This window comes from Micropterus salmoides, unplaced genomic scaffold (genome assembly GCF_014851395.1).
Source record: "Micropterus salmoides isolate LMB-PRFRI ecotype aquatic unplaced genomic scaffold, ASM1485139v1 Ms_hic_scaffold_3, whole genome shotgun sequence".
NCBI classification, from domain to species: Eukaryota; Metazoa; Chordata; class Actinopteri; order Centrarchiformes; family Centrarchidae; genus Micropterus; species Micropterus salmoides.
In genome coordinates this window covers 24283535-24308155 of record NW_024042261.1, presented here as the reverse complement: position 1 = coordinate 24308155, position 24621 = coordinate 24283535, and the positions used below count along the sequence as shown (strand labels likewise).

General features: G+C 43.6%; 1 protein-coding gene across 1 annotated transcript in view; it reads left to right on the top strand.

Moving 5' to 3' along the window:
- The window catches only part of arhgap35a (Rho GTPase activating protein 35a), a 66691-nt gene extending 43441 nt beyond the window's left edge, over window positions 1-23250 (top strand). The window contains exons 2-7 of the mRNA XM_038692845.1: window positions 271-4114; window positions 9874-10015; window positions 15169-15246; window positions 16916-17047; window positions 18476-18581; window positions 19065-23250. Of these exons, the coding sequence (XP_038548773.1) occupies window positions 377-4114; window positions 9874-10015; window positions 15169-15246; window positions 16916-17047; window positions 18476-18581; window positions 19065-19563 (4695 nt within the window). The 5' untranslated portion in view covers window positions 271-376 and the 3' untranslated portion in view covers window positions 19564-23250. The remainder of the gene's footprint in view (window positions 1-270; window positions 4115-9873; window positions 10016-15168; window positions 15247-16915; window positions 17048-18475; window positions 18582-19064) is intronic.
- Window positions 23251-24621: the final 1371 nt, after the last annotated feature.

Sequence of the window (24621 nt, the reverse complement as noted above, 5' to 3'; positions counted from 1 at the left end):
AGTTAAATGGGGAAAAATTGCTTTTTGCTGAGCTACAGTAGGGTTAAATAATGTGTTGCATTCCAGCAGCTTTGCCACTGACCTCAATCTTTTCAGGAAACATTCAGTGGAGAAATAGGATCACAGATTAAACATTATTAACAGCACAAAGGCATGCAGAAGGAATTTAGATGAGACACAATAGCTCTCTAATAATAAAGCCTGTTTTTTTTTTTCTGCATTTCTCTAGATTAATTCTATCTCACCATTCTCTTTTTCTCTATCATGCAGGGACAGACCCCAGGCCAGTGAACACCCCTTGCATGGAAACCCTCCTTCCTTGGCAGCCTTCTCCTCTCCCTAGCAGCCAGCATGGCAGGATGAGCCTCTGCCAGCGATGATGATGACCAAAAAGCAAGATGTCCGGGCACCCACCTACAACCTGGTTGTGGTTGGGCTGTCCGGCACAGAGAAGGAGAAAGGCCAGTGTGGTGTGGGCAAGTCCTGCCTGTGTAACCGCTTTGTCCGGCCAAGTGCAGATGACTTCCACCTAGACCACACTTCTGTTCTCAGCACCAGTGACTTTGGAGGTCGTGTGGTAAACAATGACCACTTCCTGTTCTGGGGAGAGGCTGGGCGGCCGATGGAGGAGGGGCCAGAATGCCGCATGAATGTGGTGGAGCAGACAGAGTTCATTGATGATCAGACGTTCCAGCCACACCGAAGCACAGCACTCCTGCCTTACATTAAGAGGGCAGCTTCCACCAAGCTGGCTTCAGCTGAGAAGCTGATGTACTTTTGCACAGATCAGCTTGGGCTGGAGCAGGACTTTGAGCAGAAACAAATGCCTGAAGGCAAGCTTATGGTTGATGGCTTCTTACTCTGTGTGGATGTTAGCAGGGGTATGAACCGTAGTTTTGAGGACCAGATGAAGTTTATAACCAACCTGTACAACCAGCTAGCCAAAACGAAGAAACCTGTGGTACTGGTCCTCACCAAATGTGATGAAGGAGTTGAGCGCTATATTAAAGACTCTCACACCTTTGCTCTAGCCAAGAAGAACTTACAGGTGGTGGAAACATCAGCACGCTCTAATGTCAATGTTGACCTTGCCTTTCTTACACTGGTTCAGCTAATAGACAAGAGTAGGGGAAAGCCCAAAATTATCCCTTACTTTGAGGCACTGAAACAACAGAGTCAACAGATCGCCTCAGCCAAAGACCACTATGAGTGGCTGGTCAACCGAATTGTGAAGAACCACAATGAGACATGGCCCACTGTCAGTCGCCGCATGCAGTCTGCCACTGAGTACAATGGCTATGTTTTCCTTGAGGGGACAGCTAAAGCCAAGAAGCTCTTCCAGCAGCATGTGCATAGACTTAAACAAGACCATATAGAGAAACGTCGGAAGGCCTATCTAAGTACGCTACCACAGGCCTTGTCTGTTCTGTTACCAGAGTTGGATGAGATAGACCACCTGAGCTGGTCTGGAGTTCAGAAAGTCCTGGAGACAAAGAGAGATTTCTCTCAATGGTTTGTAGTACTAGATGACACCCCTTGGGAGACCACACCACACATTGATAACATGGAGGATGATCGAATCCCCCAGGACCTCCTGGAGACCCCTGCAGCTGAAGCTATCTATGAGACCCACCTGGAGCAGCTAAGGAATGAGCGCAAACGGGCTGAAATGAGATGGGAGTTCAAGGAGAAGTTAAGTGTCTCTCCTTTTATCACACCAGGAAAACCCTGGGAGGAAGCCCGAAGCTTCATCATGAATGAGGACTTCTACCAGTGGCTGGATGAGACTGAGTATCTGGATATCTACAACAAACACCAGAAGGAAATCATTGACAGAGCCAAAGAGGACTTTCAGGAACTGCTTCTTGAATACTCTGAGCTCTTTTATGAGCTAGAAGTGGATGCAAAGCCAAGTAAAGAGAAAATGGGAGCCATTCAGGAGGTGTTGGGTGAGGAGCAAAGATTCAAAGCCCTGCAAAAGCTGCAGGCTGAAAGAGATGCTCTGGTATTGAAACATATCCACTTTGTCTACCACCCCACCAAGGACACTTGTCCCAACAGCCCCCACTGTGTGGACAGTAAGATAGAGCAGATATTGGCTTCCAGATTCCCTACCCGCTACCCATCATCAGATAGTTCAAGACTAGAAGGGGGGAGGGCTGAACGGATAAATCTTGTCATCCTAGGGAAAGATGGGCTAGCCAGAGAGATGGCAAATGAGATAAGGGCCTTGTGCACCAGTGACGACCGGTACGTGTTAGATGGCAAGATGTATGAGTTAGCCCTTCGTCCCATAGAGGGCAACGTACGTCTGCCAGTCAATTCATTCCATACACCAACCTTTACACCCCATGGTTGCCTGTGTTTGTACAACTCAAAGGAATCCCTCTCCTATGTTGTTGAGTCGATAGAGAAGCTTAGGGAGTCAACTATAAGCAGAAGGGAAAAGGAAAACAGCTTAGCCCAAATCCCGTTGTCCCTCCTTCTGGTCACCAAGCGAGGGGTGGGGTCCATTGGGGATATTGGGGGCGAGACAGCTCAGACTCTTATTCAACAAGGGCAGCAGGTGGCTGGAAAGCTGCAGTGTGCTTACCTAGACCCTGCCTCTCCAGGCATGGGCTATGGGCGCAATGTCAATGAGAGGCAGATCAACCAGATGTTAAAGGGCCTCTTAGAATCACGGAGAAGCATAGGGAGCAGCTCCCCTCCCTTACCCCCTCCATCCTCTGCCTTCAGAGACTCTCAGTCCCAACCAATGCTAGAGGCAGACCTGAGGATAGTCATGTGCCTGATGTGTGGAGACACGTACGACCTAGACCAGCTCCTTGCTCCCTTCCTGTTGCCCCAACATTGTCGTCCTGCCTCCACCCTCAGCAGTGGCACCTCCATTTTGCTAGATTTCAGTATAGGAGGTCAGAGGCAGAATATTGAGCTGTCACTGCTCTCCTTCCATTCCTCATTCTCCCTCCGCAAGACTAGGCTGGTCCACGGCTACATTGCAGTTTATTCTGCTCGCCGCAAGGCCTCTATGGAGACATTATGTGCTTTCCTGTGTGAGGTCCAAGACATCATTCCAGTCCAGTTGCTAGCAGTAGGGGAGAGCCAGATGGAGCTATCAGACTCAGAGTCAGCTAAGGAGCAGGTCAGTCAGGGAGAGGAACTGGCCCATGAAATAGAGGCCGGGTTTAACACCGTAATATGTGGACATGGTGGGGTAGTAGGAGGGCTTCATAAGATAGACCTTTTCCAGCCCTTCCTCAAAGAAGTGGTAGAGAAGCGCACTATTGTTGAAGCCACACACATGTATGATAATGTGGCTGAGGCATGTACCAATGAGAGCGTCAGCCCCCGCTGTGGCTCTCCTAGTCCAGTTAACATTCTTATGGACTCGGAGGATGATATTGACCCATCACCACCTTATCCTACCTTGAGGGAGGATGGCAGTCTCAGTGCCCACCTAGGAAGCTTCAAGCTGCCAGATCTGGATTCAAGTGATACCTTATCTGTCATCTCTGACCTTAGCACCTTTGAGAGCAAGCTGAACAACAAGGTTCCTCCCCAAGTGAAGCCCAAGCCTGTCCGTAAGGTTAACCTTGGCCCCTACATGGACCAACAAGGTGGCACCAACCGCCGCTCTTTGCCCCAAGCTGTCACCTGGGCTCCAGGCAGCGATGGTGGCTATGACCCCTCAGACTACGCAGAGCCCATGGATGCTGTGAGCAAACCTCGACCCACAGAAGAGGAGAATATTTACTCTGTCCCCCATGACAGCACACAGGGCAAGATTATCACTATTCGCAATGCCAACAAAGGTCACTCCAATGGGAGTGCTGGGGGGAATGGGTCAGACAGCGAGGCTGATAGTAGCTCACTGGAGCGCAGGAGAAAGTTGTCCGCCATTGGGGTAAAGCCCAAGCTTTACAGAGACAGATCCAAACGGCTTGGCAAGTTCAGCAGTTTTAGGACGAGCTTCTCTATAGGCAGTGATGATGAGATGGGGGGCCCACCCAAGGCTAGTCAGGATGAGGTAGGAGCCCAAAAGGACAACTTGATTGAGGAGATTGAGGACCCCAAGAGGAGAAATATTCTAAAGAGCCTACGCAGAAATACAAAGGTTAGTGTTTGTGCATTGTAACTATGTCTTAACTATGTAAAGTGTCTAAAAGTGTTAAATCTTAAATTAAGAACATTTGAATTTATTAGCTTAGCACAGTGAAAACATGACATACTGTAGGAGTTCCTCTGAAAGCATGTCTGCCAGATTTTTCCCTGACTGCTCTGTGAGAGCTCTCAAAACTAGCCAGATCATCAGAGAAAAAAAGACAAACTCTAGTCACTAAACTTCTCTAGCAGAAGGCAGAAACTCTTAATGACTAGGGACAAAGCCACAGTATATGTTGTGCTATTTTATGTGTTTGTGCAGATGTCTGTGTCAGGATTTCCATTCTATGAGAGCTGGCATAATGATGTTTGACATTTATTTCAGCAATATTTTGAAAGCATCAACATCCATCTTACAGTCCTATCTATAGCGGTAGGCTTCATGAAGAGAAATTAAAACTGATGTTATGTTCCAGCAAATGAGCTGTAAACATTCCTGCTGTTCAGGAAATGATAGTACTAACAAGCAAAAAAATGTGAGAGAATCTCATCACAAGAGTCTTTTATCCAAAAATAACATCTTCACTTTAAATTATAATTTACAAAACCTGACTGTGCAATCAGCTTGCTTTCAGCCTCACCTGTTGTATGGCTACACAATGTTTACAACTTGTTGCCAAAGGGTGCAGTGCATGTGCCATTAGTGAGATAGTGATCAGTATCATCTAGTCAAGGCAGTGGGGTCTTTTATATGTTCACTGTCGTGGTACGGCAATGAAGTATGTTAGAGGCTGGTCATTTTGTTGCTAAGACTCCAATTATTACCTGTCAGCTTTGCTTTCTTTGCTTCCTTCCTTTCATTCTCTCTCTCTATTCACTGTGTTTGTCATCTCTTTTATGCTGATTCATACTCTCTGCTTCTCACATTCCTGTCACACTCTTTCTCTCTCTCTCCCTATCTTTCCCATTATGTTCTTCTCATATCTCTTTCCTTTATATTTGTTGCGCACACAGAAATCTCCTCCTTCACTTGTTTCCTCAAGCTCTGTCTACCTCTCTCCTGTTCATTTGTGGGCTTGTCTATTAGACGTGTTGTGACGGTACTTTTGACCTTACACTGTTAGGCTTATCATCCTGGTATGCTGTTCATTCACACACATGGCGTGGTAGAGAAGTGCCCGCTGAATAGGAGTTACAGCTGCTTATGTTGTGCTTGTGCATCACCCTACTGACACGGCTGTCAGTAGACTAGAAGAGGAGGGGGATGATTAATGTTTTCACACACTCAGCTGTGATGTCAAAGTACCTGTGTGAAGGCTGACTTCTTGCATAGCTCTTAAGTGCCTAAACTACTTTCTTATCTCTACGCACCAACTGACTTTAACACATAGGGCCTATTTTAATAACATTCCGAATAAAGAGTACTAAATGCAATTTTAGTACTGTTATGGGTGATTTACTCAGAATTATTGCATAGATGACAACGAGAGCAAACACAATGGAGGCGGGAGTATTTAAATGAGGGTTTTGCGTGTTTTAATGGTTTCCTCCATGCAGAGTTGGGAGGGAAAGCAGCCACAGCGTAAAAACCTTGTTTTGTTTTGTTCAGCGCGTCCCGAGCATGTAGAAATCGTATGTACCTGCCCATCCTGGCTGAGATTGCATTGAAGTACTTCTTTGGCAAACCCCAGCAAAAACAAATACAGTATGCTGGAATGATTCAGCCGCGAGGAAATGCCAGCAGATCGCGCTTCATCCAGACAGAGGGAACAATCACCGACCGTCTGCACCGTGCCCGTTGGCTCCGCGATCTCCTGTCCCTGGCCCTGTACACCCCAACGCCCCATTCACTCCCTGATATCTACAGTGGGTTGGGTTGATGAATTTTATGCGTGATCCATGCACTACTGCACCAGGGGCTCTCCGCAGCGCCACGCAACTTTCTAAATTCTTCCATCTCACGGAGAAAAGAAGTCAGGTTGAAACGAAATTTGCTTTATTGGCATGAATGTTAATATAGCAGTATTGCCAAAGCTAAATGAAAATACAAAAATTCTATTCATATAGTTCATCGAATAAATAAAATAAAATAATTGTATTTCAATACATTGGATAGAGAATAATATAATCTAATATTGTTAATTTCTCTACGTTTTGTTTCATTTTGGCTGTGTCTCCTTCTGGCACAACACTTGCCAGTTTGCACCTTCCTTTCAAACGTATTAAATACAGAGGCTGTTGCACTTACGTGAAATTGTGTGTAGGCCTGGTAGATCACATTGCGTGTAGTAAATAAATTTATTTGCATGTTACGCCCCAAATTGCATATTCATTGAGGCAAAAGCACTAAATGAACAACAGGTGCTTTCTTGCATTTTTGAAAGAAATCATTCTGCGTACACACCATTATTAGATCAGCTTACGTGCTAATTTGCTAGTGATATCAAGTTTGCACACGTTTTTACTCACACAAACCTTTAGTAAATCAGGCCCATAGTGTACTAAATGCCATTTGTTCTTCTAAATAAGTGAAAGGACAGACTACCAAGGAAGTGGACTGCCAACTGTAAACCCCATGTTAACAAGTATATAAGCTCCAGCAACTCTGACTTTTGCCCGATCCTATACTCTGACCCTGCCCTTGGAGGGGGGCAAGTGGGAAGGAGGATCAATAAAGTATCACATGACGCATTAAAAATATGTTATGTGATATGTGTGTCATGTGATAAATGTGACATGTTTTAAAACATATCCCAAGAAAACTGAAGCCAGCTGAAATTAGATCAGTGTTGTCATCATTATTCTAGTTAGTTCCTCTCATTTTTTTTTTTTTTTTTGCCCTGCAGCAGGTCTGGGATCTGGATATCCACATTACAGGCCATTATGGCTTCATTGTGGTTATAACAAATTGATCAAGTTCCATCACCTGTTTTCTAAGCAGCTGTCTCAAAGATAAGAGTCCATTTTCTTTCTGCTGCAGCCTGAAATCCCCTCAAGATAACTAATATGTTATTGAGTTATTCAGTCATCTCAGGGAGGGGATGTATTGTAGCACTCGGGGTTGGCATAAAATCAGTCATTCCACTTAGTGGTCAGAGTTAACACAAAGTCAGATTTTCAGTTGGGTTTAGGGTGAAGTTTTGGGTTTACGCAGTGTAAACACTTTCTTGGTCAAAGCCTTAGGGTACTGTCTGCTTCTCTGAGTCATGACGGGTTGGAACAAATAATTGAAACTAGATTCAGAGCCCATTTTTAAACCCCAGTTACCTCAGGCAATGACCAACTCTGTCTCTGTCCCGCCTGCCTTCCCTCTGCGAGAGTCCGGAAATGTTTCCTCTCCCTCTCCCGCAGCTTTTTTCAAACCTCCTCAGCCAGCAAGAGGAATGCTTAAAATTCCTCAGTCACCTAGTTCTAGTCTAGTGTAAAATAAGAAGAAGGGAGACAACCCCAAAAAAAGAAAAAAAAAACACAACCACGAAAAAGAAAATGAAATGGAGCCAGAAAGAAATAAGAGTTATGATAGAACAGATTTTTTTGTTTTGTGGCTTTGTGTTTCAGCTTGCTGTGTATGTAAATGCTCAGCATGGTGTCTGTATGTTATTATTAAGGATGTGTTTTGTTTGTATTTTGTGGTAGAGGTCTGTTTTGTCTTCTCAGCGCTGGCAACATATCCTGTCTCAGTCAGCAACTAAAAGGAGTGGCCAGAAGGCAAAACTGCAGGGGGAGAAGACAGTGAGAGAGAAAGTGGGCGGCGGAGAGGAGGGGGCGAGCACAGAGTCTGCTAAACTGAGATAGGGCACAGATATACAACACAGTCAGTGTGATGGGACACAAATAAATTATGAGCTGCTACTTGGAGCTACAAAACCAAGCTGGCAGTGACTTACGACAGCACAGCTCTTATGCTACCAGCGAGGCGGTTGTCTTGTAGCGTCACGTCTATTATCACTACATCTTTAATTCAATTAATGCCCCCTGTGGATGTTTTGTGCACAGGTAAACACACTTCACATGTATATGCACAGATGTTTGGCTAATAGCCAGGCAAGTATATGTACGTCTTATGTGTCGAGAAAGTGAGAGTCACAGAGGGATCTAGCAGGGCAGCGGTGGAGGTAGCTCAGAGTGAAAAGTCAAGGAATTCCAGTTAGGAAGCAACTCATATGGGGTGTATAATAAAAAGATAACTGGGCAACAGTTCCTTACTTGCTGGGAAAATCAGCGGTTATTTGCCCTAGATGTGTTTGAGCACAGAGCATTCATCAGCATCTCAGGGGCCTTGCTGAATGAAGTACAGACTCTTGCAGTAAGCATGTCATTGTTGCCGAGTTATCTTTGACATTTTATTTTCCTGACACTTGAGCAGACAGTTGACTGGTGAAGTAGTGACAGTTCCCTTTTTCTACAGTTTATTACAGAAAAACGCCTTAGATAGAAGAGCCTGAATCACACTGGATCTTTTAGGCCTATACCAATCAATACTACTAAAATATAACAATATATTGATCAATTATTATTTTTTTAACAAACATTTTGTGAAAAAGACAGTCTGACATTTCTTGAAGATATTTTGCAGTCGAACAATAAGATTTATTATGAAGGCTGACCATGACAGTATTTTGTAATGGCAAAAATCACTAAAATATAAGTTATTTTGAATTTTAACTATAAGGAAAACTAAACTATTCTAAACTGAAGTGGTCTCTTTTAGGTATCTATCAACATATACTCCCTTATAATAATTCATCTGTAACAACCATATATTGATGAATAATATTGGCATGCAGATGTATTGATTAGGCTCTTTTAGGTGGAAGCCTAATGAAAGACAATAATTTGGCACTATTGAGCTAGCTAACATAACATAGATTAACAACAGAATAAATACACTTACTGTTCAAACAACAGGCATTGCACAAAAAGTCCAGGTGAGCCTTTGTTGATCTGCTCAGTCTTAGTGTTTCCTTGAGTACTGCTGTGAGTGTGTATATCTGTGGTATCGAAAATGTTTGGAGTGCAGTGAGGCCGGTATCTGGAGCAGAGGGCACACCCGGGCTCCTTCTCTCTAATGAGCGCTTTTTCTGTGTCTGTCTGTCAGGCCTGCTCTGCTCCCACAGTCTGTGTGCCCAGCCAACCATGCATCGCTGCCTCACCACCCAGCCTGCCAGGGCAGAGCCTCGGGGGTCTGACAGACTTACTAGAGATCCAGGGCTCAAGGGCCTCCGAAACATTCCCACCGAACACCATTAAAGCGCAATACAATTACTGCAGATGCCTCAGCCATAAGGCGGCCGGCAGAGAATGTTGCAGGAGTGTATTAGATGTCTCTTAACAGGAGAATAACAGGAGTTAGAAAGTAATTAAACAGTGAATAAGAGTGTTTGATTATCTGAGAGCTGCAGTGCAGTAGAGAGAGAAAGAGAAACACAAATTGCCGAAGGAAGGAGGGCAAGGATGAAGAGACTGGAGCGATGTAGGAACTGATTTGTATGTATGTTCTTGACAGGAATGTATGATTACTTATCAGTTTTAGGTTTGAAGGAATGTTCGGGATGGGTGGTTGATACTAACATAAAAACACAGTCACTAAAATTAAAATAGGCTCACAGGCCTTTCCATCTAAAATCTAGTCATTTCAAGAACAAAGCCTCCGTCATTTGGGAAATGTTTTCCTATGTCAGCAGTGTCAATGTCAATCAGGCTCAAATAATGTTGAATTCTTTCTCTGAGCACTCCCACCAATCTGGTCTTTCTTCTCAATTTTTCTTCCAGAAACCAAGACCCAAACCTAGGCATTCCATCTCAAAACCCATCGAAAGCAATTATTTTGGAATGCCACTGGCCACAGTGGTCACTCCTGAGAGGCCAATCCCTGTCTTTATTGAGAAGTGCATCCGTTTCATTGAAACAACAGGTAAGTCTTTTTTACTGCACATAATAAGGAGAACAGGCATCCAATCTGGTGCAGCATGGGCTGTTGTTTTCAGTTATTATTCAAGTATTAACTGCTGATGATTTCACAGAATCCATTCTGCCTCTGCGTATGCTATACCTGCCTCCTTTGATCTTTCTTTTTTTTCCACCCTGCATTTCACCCCTTATCTAAATCCTCCTCCCTGGATGGATTGTTATGTACTGTGGTCTTCACCGCTAAGAGGGTGATTCTGTCGTCCTCCTTAAGTCAGATGCAGCCTTTATGCACATGCATCTGTGCTTTTGTTTGTGTCTCCTTTATTCTTTGTTCAGGTTTGATAAATGGCTGAGCTGTATGCTTTATACCTGGGCAGCTCTAGGGATGTGAACCAAGTTGGCGTATTAACTTACTTTTTAATAACCAAAATGCTTGTTTCACAAAAATAAAACAAAATGAAGTGTGATGAGATCCATGGGTAAAGCAGCTCCTCTCCTCTCTGGGAGTATTGGGAGCACAGATGTGGTTGGATAGCATCTTCTAACCTTGCTAACCCTGTTGCCCAGATGCCAAACCCCCTGCCAGGCTGTTCTGGTGCCCCGCTGCCCTAGGACTGCCAGCTTGCCTCTGCCACCAGCTTTTACACTAAACCAGAGGCGACTGGTTTAGAGTTTGTGCAGGGTCGATGCATATGTAGAAATATTTGCACTCTCTATTCTTGGCTGGGCTGTAACCAGGATTTTCATTCATTCTCCCATCCTGCCACTGCCAAACATACAACAATTTTTTTTTATTTGGACTCATTCATTAATTTATTTAGTTAGCTGTATTATATTTTCAGTAAGTTTTTAAATTTAAATGGAACATTTGCACTGTTCTGTTCCTCTGAATATCACAGCTTATTAAACACAACTAACTAAAATATAGCTAAAATACCTGCCTGTTTTACCTATACCTAGCTTCAGATTACATACTGGATTTCTTAGCAGATAATTTGCCCCAGAATTATTATGATATTTTTTTTACTGTTATATAGACTGGTTCCAAAAATACTGGGTCTATAAATATGACTTCAATGATAGTGCTGATACTTGGGTTTGAATGTTTGATAGAAAACTTAATGTGGTTTAGGAAACTTGGTTATACATCGAAGTAATCACATTTTTACATTTACTCATTGCATAGAATTGTCTTTTTATCACCTTACATAAAGTGAGTTGCTTTTGAGCAAGTTGTTTTGCTGTTGCTTACTGACATGCTAAATCATTCCACTCTAATCTCTTCCCTGATTTAAAGTCTCTGTATTTGTGGATTACTGGGGCCTTACAAAACATCCGCTGACTTCCTCTGTGTGGGAGAATAGGGGCAAAGCTCGAGATAACAAGGCATCACATTAGATTTCACCTCACCCTGTTCAGATGTTAACTGGAGCAGTCACAGCACAGTTCTGGATGAAGGAGGAAAAACTGGTTATATGTGTTTATATACATACACACTGGTGTGTGCATACATGAGGATTTCCTCTGTCACTCCTTTAAGTATTTTACCTAATCCTCTTGTTTCCTCCTCCTCTCCTGTGTCCTTGTTTCACTACTTCTTTCTTCTGATCCAGTCATCATTCTCTCCCTGTCTCTCCAAGTACCTTCACTTGTCAGATTAGATTTCTTTCATCTTCCTCACAACCCATATTTCTATTTCTCCTCCTGTCCTATTGTCACCTCACACAGTTCATGGAATTTTCTTCTTCCTGCTACCACCCTTCATTACTATCTCTCTTTCCTCTTGTCAGCATGGGGGGGGGGGGGGGGGGGGGGGGGGGGTGTGCGGGTGGGTGGGTGTGTGTGCGCGCGTGTGTGTGTTAGCAAGGGGGTTGCCAGGTAATGTTCTGCCCCATAGCTCCCTCTGTCCGATCAATATCACAAGGTAGGAAATTGGAAGAATGTTTGGGCTCAGCTCTTTTCTGTGTGAGTTTAGTTTGCTCCTGTGTTATTTGTGTGTGTGTGTGTGTGCATGCATGCATGTGGGAGATGTGTAGCCTCACACACCTCACAGAACCAATGATTTCCCCTCAGGGATCAATAATGTATTTCTGATTCTGAAAATTTGCACAAAAATATTTTGTTTACATTTCAGCACATGCAGTACATAATGGCACACACACACAGGCTGCAACTGGAAGGGCGAATGAGTTACAATGTGCTATGTGGTTTTGATTGCAGTTGCTATAAGTAGAACTTTTCTTATCTCAGATCTGCGTCTACCGTCGGTGTGTATTATGGGTACTCACAAGAAATGACCATACAGGGCTGACACTATGTCTATCCCTAATAGTGGGAGCTGTTAATGAGTGACGTCGGGGCATGCAGCTTTGACCAACATCCTTCCGTTTTCCATCTTTTTCAAACAAAAATACTCGCAGCTAACTTAAAAAACACAAACCCAGCGTCCCTGCCTTTTTCTTATCAGTTTAAATGTCACTGATGATCCTCATACAGTCTTGTGTTCATATACTGCATCTAAAAATAATTATTCAAGAATGATGACCTTGTTCTATGTGATAACCCTCAGACAAAGCCAAATTCATGTGAGAGTCAGAATTTATGAATACAGCAATATCTTATACATATCTTGTACATTTTGTATGCATTTTTTATAAAGGCAATACACATGATGTGCTGAAAAACTCTTATTTTCTCTCTTCAAAAGTCTTGTTTCTTTGTTGCTTCTCTTAATTGTGCCTCACACCTCACTCCCTTTGTCCTTGGGAATAATAGAGTGGATGTGGTATTTTATGTTATTTTCATGCAGTGTTGTAGAAAAGCAGCTACATAAAATCAATCCATTGTGACTGCTGTTATCTCTCCTCAGCTCTGGCTTTCTCTCAGTGTGGTAGCCGCAGTGTGTTCTGCTCACGGGTGCCGAGGTGATGAATGTGTGTTAGCGTGTGCGGACATATCTGCTGGCTGTAGGAGCCTCCATACTGACGTAAAGGGCAGCATCCAGCAACCGCCTGTTTTCATGGTGAACCGTGAAATCAGCCTCTGGGCTGCCGAACCCAGACAGACGCTGGGGTCTGAGCTGATGTGGGATCAGCTGGAGTGTTGTCAAGACAGTAACATGCTGCAGGAGCATGGCCACTAACGGAAGGAGCATTTATCATGCTCAGAGTTTGTATGATTGCAGATTCACAGGTGTGTTTTGGCCACTTGAGTGCTGCTGGAAGCTGCAAAGTCACCACTGTATTTTTAGGTATCTACTCCTATTTGTGTGCGTATTGCATGAGGATAGAGGCACCAGATGCTGAAGAAAGTAATGCTTTATCTACACTGCACTATGGATTGATAATAGCTTTAAAGAATGAAATGTTAAATTTCCAAAAAGAATTGACAAGGCGAAAGAAGACATTGTAATAATGCAGATAAAAACATGTGTTTGCCACAGGAAGTGTTCATATTTACGTTTTTCCCAGGAAGTACTTTGTTTGACCCCAGAGGAAGAGGATACTGTTCTCTGTTTTGGAGAGCTCACCTTTCCAAGCTATCATCGTAAAACTTTTATTCACATTCTTTATCCACTGACTTTACCCGCTGCTTTGTGGCTCCTCTTCCATTCTTTTCGGTCCCTCTAACCTTCGTCTTTTATGTGTTCTGTTGTTTCAAACACATTTCCTATCCCTCTGTATATCCTCCTTATCTTAATCCCTTTATTTTTTCTCATTCTCTCTTTCATCAGTCTGACCCTCACCTCCTATGCATCCTCACACTCCCTCACTATCTTTCTCAAACTTGGGTTCTTGTCCTATTTTTCCCCTATCGCTCACTCCTTCCCCCCACCCCTGCCACACTACTCCCCTCACCCTATCTCTGCTCCCATCCCTGTTTTCCTAGTGTCTGGCTAGAAAAGCTTTTGTGGGTAATTGATTGGTAGAAGGAGGAGATCGATGCTGTATGCCCTGACTGAGAGCTCTCTCATTTCCTCCCTGCCTCTCTCTATCTTGCCCTCTTTTTCTGCCACTCCCTATCATCCTCACTCCCTCTGGATTGCTCTTTGTCTCCCTGAATCACCACCAAAGTGTGAACGAAGAGAGAATTTCAAAGCTGGGAGTGGAACATATCTTGTCATGTGACTGTCCCGCTTCAACGTGGTTGCTTTTGTTTTCCATGTCTGAATACACGGATGTATAGCTAACAGACTAAAATAGATTATTGCTGTAAACAGATACTAAAATACACAGGCCTCCTTAATAAGTATTTAATTGGCTTATTCAATCAGATCAGTCTAGGCTGCACCTGCCGTGGGCCATTAAAAGTCTGGAAAAATACATTTTCAAGCAGCAGGCAAAAGAAACAGAAAGGCCAAAGTTTATGAAAAACAGCAGACTGTTGCAGTCCTGCTCTTTTGTCTCGTATTGTTGTAGCAGTGATGAATGGAGCACTGTAGTGTTCTTTATTGCTGTCACTGAAGTGTTTATGTTGTTTGAACTATTAGACGGACCACAGCTGTCTATAACCTTCTTGATGTGGATGTAGTCTCCCTCAGTGCTACAGATTTTATATCTTTTATACTCCAGCTGTTACATTTTAGACACAATATCTTCTGATGCATTGGTCAGCTGGTACATATGTCACCTCTAAATAGAAATGCCTTCATATAAATATTGCAATAGCTCAAACATGGACATTGTAGCAGTGCTGCTTTTCCATTGTTTTCTGGCACAAACCCTCAGTACAGCCCAGTCACAAATGGTCAGATTCCTTAAATATCCTATTAAGTATGAAGTTGGGTGTGAGAGGAAAAGCACATGGCATCCACAGTTCCTCAAGTAAAGTGTGTGCCACTAAGGTCACCTCAGCTTGTCACAGTTCACCAGTGGGCTCTTAGCAGGCCAGCAGGAGTGCTTTATGGGCTTAATAAATAGTGCTAATAGTGTGTTTAGATGGAATGGGGACATAGGGAAAGGCTATTAGAGCAACAGGCAGTAGCTCTACTTTTTCAGCAACTATACTCTGCGTAATGATATATCAAAAGGGTTTTTGGAAGTGATTGACCAGCTACTATAAAAACTCGAGGCTTGTCGCAAATTGAACACATGGAAAGAACACTGAGCTAATAACATTCCTCTTCCTCTCTCTCTCCCTTTCATTCTTCTCCACCAGGGTTGAGCACAGAGGGCATCTACAGGGTCAGCGGAAACAAGGCAGAGATGGAGAGCATGCAGCGGCAATTTGACCAAGGTTTGTTACTTTCCCCAGCACACAGCGTATACATGAGCGCACATGCTCATTCTTGCCTCAGCCCGTTCACTTACAGGCTGGGTGTGAAGAAAAGGCCACGAAGGGGGGGGGGGGCGGGCGGGGGGGGAGGGTGTGTGTCTGTTTCTATCTATAACAAACCTGACTCCCTTAATTACCCATGGAGCATTAATTCTACAGAGGGAATTGGCCTTCGCTTCCTTTTAGACTGTAGAGCTACCTCCTCAATCTTCTACCTGCTCCTGTGTGCGTGTACACACATGTGCGTGTACTGTACAAGTGCTCTGAATGTGCACCATGCCTATCTGGTGTGGGCAGTTAATTACATCCAGATTGGTTTGGTTAATGAAGCATGTCACTGCCGAAATAGGTAGCAGAGCAAGATGGCCTGTGTGTGTGTGTGTGTGTGTATGCGGGCGTCCATGCCTGTTTGAGGTTAAAGTCAACTCAGGTAATCAGAGTTGAAGGCCAGCGTTGAATCTTTCTGAGCCTCAGGCCAATGGGACAAGACAATTACAGGTGAAACTACAGCATAGGTGTCCCATAGGCATACTGAAAATGGCACTTCATCAGCTCCCTGAAGATTCTTATAACTCATTACAGGAGAAAGCTGCATCAGTTGCACTGCACTTTGGATACTCCCTAAATGGGAGCTCTCATCAGACTGTTCAAGAACTCACTAACTGTAGCTGTATTTTTTTTCTTTCTAAGCATACTACCATTGTAAAGGAAAAAGCTATCAGAAAAGGGGCTTTTTTTTAATTGTGTCTCTTGGTCAGACACGTAGACACACTCTCCGCTAGAGTGGTGCTCTAGTGGTTCTACTGTCTGACTCTCTGAGCTGTCTGCTCAAATCTACTTTGTAATCGTCTACGGTTCGTTCTGCTTTTATTTAACTGAAATGATCCTATGGTACATCACCAAAGATGCTTTTTGTCATTTACTCATATTGATTAAATGATGAATTGAGAAGTCTAGGACAACCCTGTTTATGCAGGCGTGTCTACAAGCACAAGCACAAGCAGGGAATTGGGCGATGTGGATTAAACCGTCAAACCCTGTGTGTGTAATTTTACATTGCAATATTACAGTGTATCATGATTTAGTACATTCTTTTGGAAAATCAATAACCAGACAGGAATGACTGTTTTTGATTAAGAAAATATAATACCTGACAAATCAAGTACTTTATCACTTTGCTGCAAAACTCATATAAAAGTCCATTATTTCCATAAAACACTGTTAATAATACTAATGATAACAGTAACAGATCAGCTTTATATGATGATTTTCAAAGTACTCAAAGGTACTTGACAACACAAAAATTGCAGAAAATGTAAAAGGCAGGGGGAACAGTTGAGTTTTAAGACATCTTTTTAAGTTAACCTTTATTTATGTGGGTACAATTCTGATGCCGTTGTTCCAGACCACTACCCTCATGTAAAATTCCTAGGTGGATCTTTAATAAAAAAGGTTTGAGTACCCCTGGTATAAACAGTATTGCAGAATCTCTGACAGTTAACACAATTGAATTCAAAAAAATAAAATTCTTTGGCCAACTCTCTTATTTACTGTGTGCATGTAACATTGTTATATGTGATGCGTGTTTTGTATTTCAAGTGTCTTCTTTCCCTTTTAATTTTGTTCCCAGACCACAACCTGGACCTGGTGGAGAAAGACTTCACCATGAACACAGTAGCCGGAGCCATGAAGGCCTTCTTCTCTGAGCTACCTGAGCCTCTGGTGCCCTACAGCATGCAGGGAGAGCTGGTGGAGGCCTTCAGTAAGTCCTGGGGCTCTGGCGTGAGGGGATGTTGGGCAAAGGGATGTGGGGGAGAGTTCCTCACAGAAACACGAGTGTATTGGATTTTGCCTTAAATCCTTTTCCATTCATTGTAACTTTTCTTTAACCTAACAAGCAAAACTCTTGCAATCCAAATCCATCCATGGGGAGAATTGGATTTAACACTCAGGGAACGGAGGAAAAAAGGGGATGGAGGAGAGAATATTTAAAGCTTCGGAGAGGAGGATGTGGGGATGATTACATATGATGAGGGGATGCGGAGGCACTATGGACAGCAGGGTCTGGATGAAGTCATTATAAAACAGTCATATGTTAGATAAACGAGGGTGCTCCTGCACTCTCCCCGGCCTCTCCTTTTCTCTTTGTGTCCTGTAATCTGTCGGAACGGAGAGTTAAGGCGTAGCTTAGTCTTGCATCGCACCAGAGAGATTTACCCCCGGGCTCACAAGGCTGCTGTCACTCACAAAGGTGTGTGTGTGTGTGTGTGTGTGTGTGTGTGTGTGTGTGTGTGTGTGTGTGTGTGTGTGTGTTTTCGTTGTTTTTTTTTTTACGGTCCCAGCGAGACACTTCAGCCGTGACAGAGACCTGATAAAGCTCCTGCAGTCTGTGTCACAATAGAGGAAAAGAAGAGAGAGTGGAAAACGAAAAGTGGGGTGGAGGTAGAGACAAGAAAGCCTTCATTTGGTTGAAAATGGCATATTGTGCTTGGCATTTTCAGAATTTGTTTTACTGAGAGGTGGAGAAAAAGAGAGACATAGAATAGCTGGGTTGATTGTGGATATTGTCATGGTGACGTTACTTTAAATAAACTGTAGGAAGTTTGTTAAGTTTTGATTACCAGTGATGGATGTACGGCCAGTACATCTCAAATCTGTTTTTTATCCACACTGACCTCATTGCGGGAATATACACTCAAGTTCTCTGATTGTAAATCATGTTTGTGATGTGGAGGAGAACATCTGCTGTTCTCACTGCCTCTCTCACATTCACGCAGGATGGACTGTGTTAGCTGGTGACGTCAGCTTTTCTGACTCACTCCTCGCTGCCATCAGGCTTAACACACCCAGCGTATGTGTGTGTGAGTTGCTGTAATCTGTAGGACATTGTGATGGGTGTATGCGTGTTATGTTTCGCCTCTGGAATGTGTGTGGTCTTTGTCTGGTGACTTTTTTTTTTCTTCGGAGAACTATAGTTTGGAGTCCTTTTTTTGTAATCGTTGAATTGAATGTGTGAGCTTTCTGTCATATCATTGTAGGATGAAATCATTGTGTCCTGCACATATGTCCCCCCCCCCCCCCATCTTTCTGTACTCTCACACCCCTGACATCTTGTCCTCAGATTTCCCTAATCTTTTCTTTCAGCCACTTTCCTCCCTCCTCTAACTCTTGTCTCTCTGCCACCATTCAGAGATCAATGATAGGGAGCAGCGCTTCCAGACGATGAAGGACATTCTGCGCCGCTTCCCCAAGGAGAATTACGAGGTCTTCAAATATGTCATCAGCCACTTGAACAAGTGAGTGAGTGGCGGGGTCAGAGACAGCCTCTGACAGCTGTGCTGACTACACCGCCGGTCACCCAGTCAAGTGACCTGGCACACGGACAGAAAAGAGGGTTTTACTCAGGCTGAGTCATGATCTTTGTTAATGCAGTGGTTATTTATTGCCTATGTGGATGGTAATGGATGTTGCAATTTATGTATGTATTAAAAGTTTAGGTGTAATAAATACAAAATTGCCAGGAAAACTTTGTAGTCTAAATTCAATCTATCAGTGGTTCCTAGCCTGTGGGTCAGGACCCCCAAGAGGTTCCAAGATGATAAGAAGGAATAAGAGAACAGTCACACAAAATTAATTTTAGTTAAATAAAAGATAATTTCACTTTCTTCAAATGAAGATTCTGCATTATTGCCATAACCTTTAATGATGGGTCTGTTTTAATTTGAGGTACTGATTTGTGGCCACTTAATTTCTCTTCTTGATTTCTTTGTGTTGCCCAGGGTGAGCCAGAACAACAAGTTGAACCTGATGACCAGTGAGAACCTGTCCATCTGTTTCTGGCCCACACTGATGAGACCAGACTTCACCACCATGGACGCCCTGACTGCCACCCGCACCTACCAGACAATCATTGAGAGCTTCATCCACCAGTGCGCATACTTCTTCTACGGTCAACCTCTGGCTGACGGCGTCCCCGGCTCCCCCACCTCTACGCTCTCCTCCGGTGGAGGGACCTCAGCCTACTCCTGCATGGCTGGAGGCTACTCATCCTCGCCGACTCCGTCCCCGACTCCCTACGTCCTCCCCGCCACCCCTCCTGTCATCCCACAATATGGCCCTCCTATCCACCACCACCACCACCACCACCACCTCCACCATCAACATCAACATCAGTCCCCATCCCACTCCCCACCTCCTACTCCCCAGTCACCGATCCCAGCCCTGCTGCCACCCTCCCTGCACCCCCATCACCCCCCTACGGAACAACACACGCTGTGAACCAGGGATCAAGGGAAAGAGGGATAATTTAAAAAAACGACGAGGATGGACTACGAGATTCAGAGAGCTGTAAGGGTTCAGAATAAGAGATTTTGAAGTTTGGGAAGGAATTGAAGAAGATAAATTGAAACGTGAACAGGAGGTAGGAAGAGAAGTTGAGTGAGATGCAGTATGTACAGGGAGAAACCTACATGTTTTGGAGAAGAAGGGGGGCATTTGAGCCTCCGTTGCTTTTAGAAAAATGGACACACGGCATAAAAGAGGATCACTGAGCCTCTGAACTGGCAGTATGATCTTTCCCCCTCCTCGCCGCTTTATCCCATTGTCTCTCAGTCTCACTTCATCTAGATCTGCCCTCCTTGCCTTATAGAGAACGTACACACAAACGCACTAACAAAGAGTGAGATGTTGTCAGTAACTGTTAAAGGGACTCAGGGAGGGACTCAGAAGTGAAGTACAGGGGGAATGTGAACTCTGTTATGTTGGGATTGCTTCACAACACACACACACACACACACACACACACACACACAGACACTTGACACAAACACCCAGTGGCCAGTGTGCCTCCGACAACCATTCTCCTCAATCCCTTAGCCTCTAACTGTGCTGGGAATTTTGGTGGCCGGTGCACATTTTTGCAAACTGACCCACCTACTGTACCTACCTGGAGGCCGTGGCTGGGACACGTGTTTATTTTACCACTGTACAGAGGACTTAAGCAAGAAACACATGTTACTGCTCACTGGACAGGATGTTCTTACACATTCCTATTTGTCAACCCCTTTCTCTCTCTCTCTCTCTCTCTCTCACACACACACACACACACACACACACACACACAGACAAATTCAGTTTCAGTTGAGGCAGTATTTCAAGCACAGAAGAAAAACAAAAAATCTCATCCGACCGGATCTGCGAGGCATCAAATTGAAGCAAAGGATTATGGGAACTCTCACACCCATGGCATTCTGGGAAGGCTCCTCCCAGTCTCCTGTTTGCTCTCTCTCCCTCGGTTTGAACTCGACCTCATGCCCGATCTTTGCATGAAAAAAAAAAAACAGCATAAAAAGTGGATTTTTTAATCGGCCCAAATCTTAATTCTACATTCACATTCCCACTGTTCTGATGCATTTTTTATTCTGTTCTTCATTTGACAAAATCTTGGGAAACACAGAGAAACCCAGGCCCATCACTCAATGAGTGGCCTTGCGTGTAAGTGTCTGTGTGACTGTCTATCTGTCTGTGTGCGCATGTATCTATGCCTTTTTGTTTTACCTGAATTTCCCTGCATTAGGCAGATAGTGGGAATAGTTCCAGGGTTGGACCTTCATCTGTCATGTTGCTTCTTTCACGCTGTGGTAGTTTTACGAGTCAGTGCGGCAGTTTTCACAGTAAGGACCTTGTTCAAAAAGCACTTTTCTGAGCACTTTGAAGGCACATTTTAAATTGGAGCTGCCATAACATGACAGCCACCGTTCACTTTGACAGTCCACCCGACTCTCTTTCTCTCTCTGGGAACGCACCACTGACATCTAGAGGATGAAATGGGTATTGCAGCCATAATCCCATTTCCACCACTGCATGGGCGTAGCACCATTTTCCTACTGTGGTTTTTGTAGCGTCAGATGCTCTTATAGGTGCAATTGTTATAAATTTTCAGCATTGTATGTCAGATAAAATTTACTTCAGAACTCATGAAGTGTAAGAGTGTAAGCAAAAGAACAACAGCAGTTTTAAATCTGTTACAAATCAATTGAGTTTATATAGATTCAGTCTCTGTAGCCACAAAGCATGTGGCTACATTGCAGCTGATTTTACAAGCAGTGAATGCATTTGCCTCTCTGTCTGTTGTTGTTAGCTTCCATTTCACCAAAGCCCTTTGTAGAGGAGTGCGTGCCACTTCCCAGACGCTATATTTGAGTAGAAATAAATTGAGGCATAGTGTAGCATTAGAGGCCAGAAAGTAAGAGCTGGAAACGAGGCTCAAGATTTGACAGGTGGGATGCTTTTTATCATTGGAAATAATTTGTAACCACTGCTCTAGGCCTCAGCATGCTGTCCTCATAGGACACAGCCTTATGCCTCTGGAAGGGAAACTCAAACCTGCTCTCGGAGGACTCAAAATATAATTTGCAAGAGCGTAACCACTACACCAGACTCCCCCCGCTGTCACTGCCACCACATCCCTTAGTCATTCCCTGTCCAAGAGAGACAGTTGGGTCCGAGAGAGACAGCAGAACAGACAGTCCATTCATCCGTCTTCATGACTGGAATGGAGCATCACAGAATTCCTCGGACCAGCCTGCTGTTACCGTAGAAACCAGTGAGATGGGGCTCAAGGAGAACTGCTGAGCCCCGATCGAAGCAGCTTTGTGAGTGTGTGTGCGTGCGCGTGTGTGCGCGCACGCGTGCACACACAGCTTGAGAAAGAGTGTGCGCATGTGAACTTGTGCGTGTTAATGTTAAGCAGATGCTCACCAAGGTCACTTATTCTGTTTGACACTGAATTGCATCTCTGCATGTCTCGCCAGCCTGTCCTCTTGGGGGGGGGGGGGTAACCAATCACTGAACTCTTAAAGGAGCTTTTATCAGTCTACACTACCTATTTACCTTGTGTGTGGGTGTTAATATGTGTGTATGTCTGTGTGTGTGATAAAGGAATTAAGAATGAGTTGAGTGGGTGGGTTTGAGCTAACATGCTAGCAAGCTGTGCTTGGCAGATGGCCAGACACCAGCGTGATCCAAACAAACGTGAAGGAGAGGAATGCAGTTCTCCTTGCGGTCATTACCCCGCTGTGTAACCCTGTTAGCTCGTCCAGATTACACACACTGATCCTCAGAGAAAGTGTGAGAGAGATGGGGGAGAGATTGGGGAGAGGGTGGGAAGAGGGTGGGAAGACAGACAGCAGACGGGTGAATGGGATCATTATTTGGGAGACGGAGGGAGGAAGGAGGGGGTGACCACTGGTACTTGTGTGTAAACGGCGGCCAGTGGTGTGTTCCCTGTGTATATCAATGTGTTAATACTGAACTGACTGTGAGGGAGCCAAAGACTGTGGAAAAAAGGGTCGAAGGAGAGATGGGAAGCAAAGTGACAGTTTAGAAGAACAATTGAATAAAAAATGTGACTTTGGTTCAGCGATAATATGTGGCTGCATTGCTTTTCTTTTTGTTTTGTTTTTTGTTTTTTTGCAACAATGGTGACAGATGTCTGTTAAGTTAAAATGAGAAACAAGCAAAACTATATTCAAATGGTTGTTTATTGGTATGTTAGGGGGTCTAACACTTTGCCCTTTAGTCAGTGGTGATAGAAAAAAAATGTTTCTTTTTATGTTTTATTTTAATAATTAAAAAATACAAAGCAATTTTTTTTAACAATTTCTTTGTGAACGATTGAGAGACCAGCCCAGTATAGTGCATGATTTCTTCCCAACCAAGGAAGAGGGCTCCACCACTCTCACTATTTAAGAGATGATAAAAAAAAATATTAAGAAATAATGGGGGGAGGGGGAGGGGGGGGGGGGATAATAAAAAAAATGAAGTACTGTAAAGTGAAAAGATAACATCAAACAAAAAAAACTGTCATTTGCTGAGTATGGTAATTTGTCTCAATGGGAATGGTGTATACAGCAAGGCCTTATGTGATCTGTATCATAGTTAATAAATCAAATCTTGTAAAACAGATGCTTCTTGTCTCTTTATTATGCATTAGAGTAAATTATCTGAGTAATTAATGACATGTGAAACAGATAAGGCAATCCTGATCAAGTCTGAGGAGAAAGGTGAATGTCCTGGGACACAGGTGACTACTTAATCAACTTCTATCTTCAAATCAACCACAACAAAGCTCTGGAAAAGCTAGATAAGTAGAACTTGAGGGTTTTTGTTGTTGATGGCAAACTAGAGCATCATGAAAGAAGTTTTATAAATTGCTATCATTCATATAAAGGTACCTTTTCTACAAGGCAACACAAAGTGTAAAGTCAAGGGCAGGTAATGGTCTACACCAGTGGTCCCTAATCTTATTGGCTTATAACACCATAAAATGAAGATGTCTACTTGCAACCCACAGTTTTTCCTCCCTTTGTTCAAATTTTTTGAGTCTTAAAGGTACTTCGTTAGAAAGAAAACAAGCATGAAATTCTGATATAATATATCAACAATATACAATAATATATAAACAATTGTACAGCAAAAATATGCATGTTTGTTCTTCATTCCTATGCTGTTACTCATCTCACGACCCCCAGGTTTCAGAAGCACTGGTCTACACAGCAGGATAACAAAAAGTGGAACACTAAGAGATTTGATGTCAAGAATTGCTGACACATAGAATTACACAAAACTGAATAAGCAGTGTACATGTTGGTGTAAAAATAAAGTTGAAATATTACATACATGATGTTCAGCTGATTACGAGTTTGCAGAAGTCCATCCCTGCACACAGCGAACAGGCAGGTTTTCCAATGTATATTGACCTCAATGCCTTGCATTGTCACCTATGAAGATACATTAATTGTGCAAATATTTTTGTAAGTGGGAGCAGTCTGTGGCTTGCTCAAGGGCACTTTGACACATGGACAAGAGGAACCTGGGATCTCCATGAACCTTATGATTAATGGCCAAGCTGCTCTACCAACAGGGACAGACAGCCTCCCTGGATGCAGTTTTTGGGTGGTGGAGCAAAATCACTGAAACACAGAAACATGCCCTTCTCACACAGTTTACCACATACTGTACAAGGAAAATATGTCTGTTGTCTTACCTCATCATATTCAACATTGAAACTGGAGCTTTGCAGCAGCCTTACAGTTTGTGTAACACTGTTGATAATGAATTATATTAGAAATAAGTATTCAAAGTCAAAGGAAGGAATTTCTACCACACTGTGTTCTAAATATTTTGTTCCACACCACATGTGATAGTCTTTTGACCAAAATGTGCGGCTCTGTTCTCTATGCATGCTGTTGATGGGACACTAAAGCCACATGGGGCCCCAGATGAGGTCACGGTGACCCACGGGACCATCCTGGTTCTGGTGAGAGCACTCAGAGC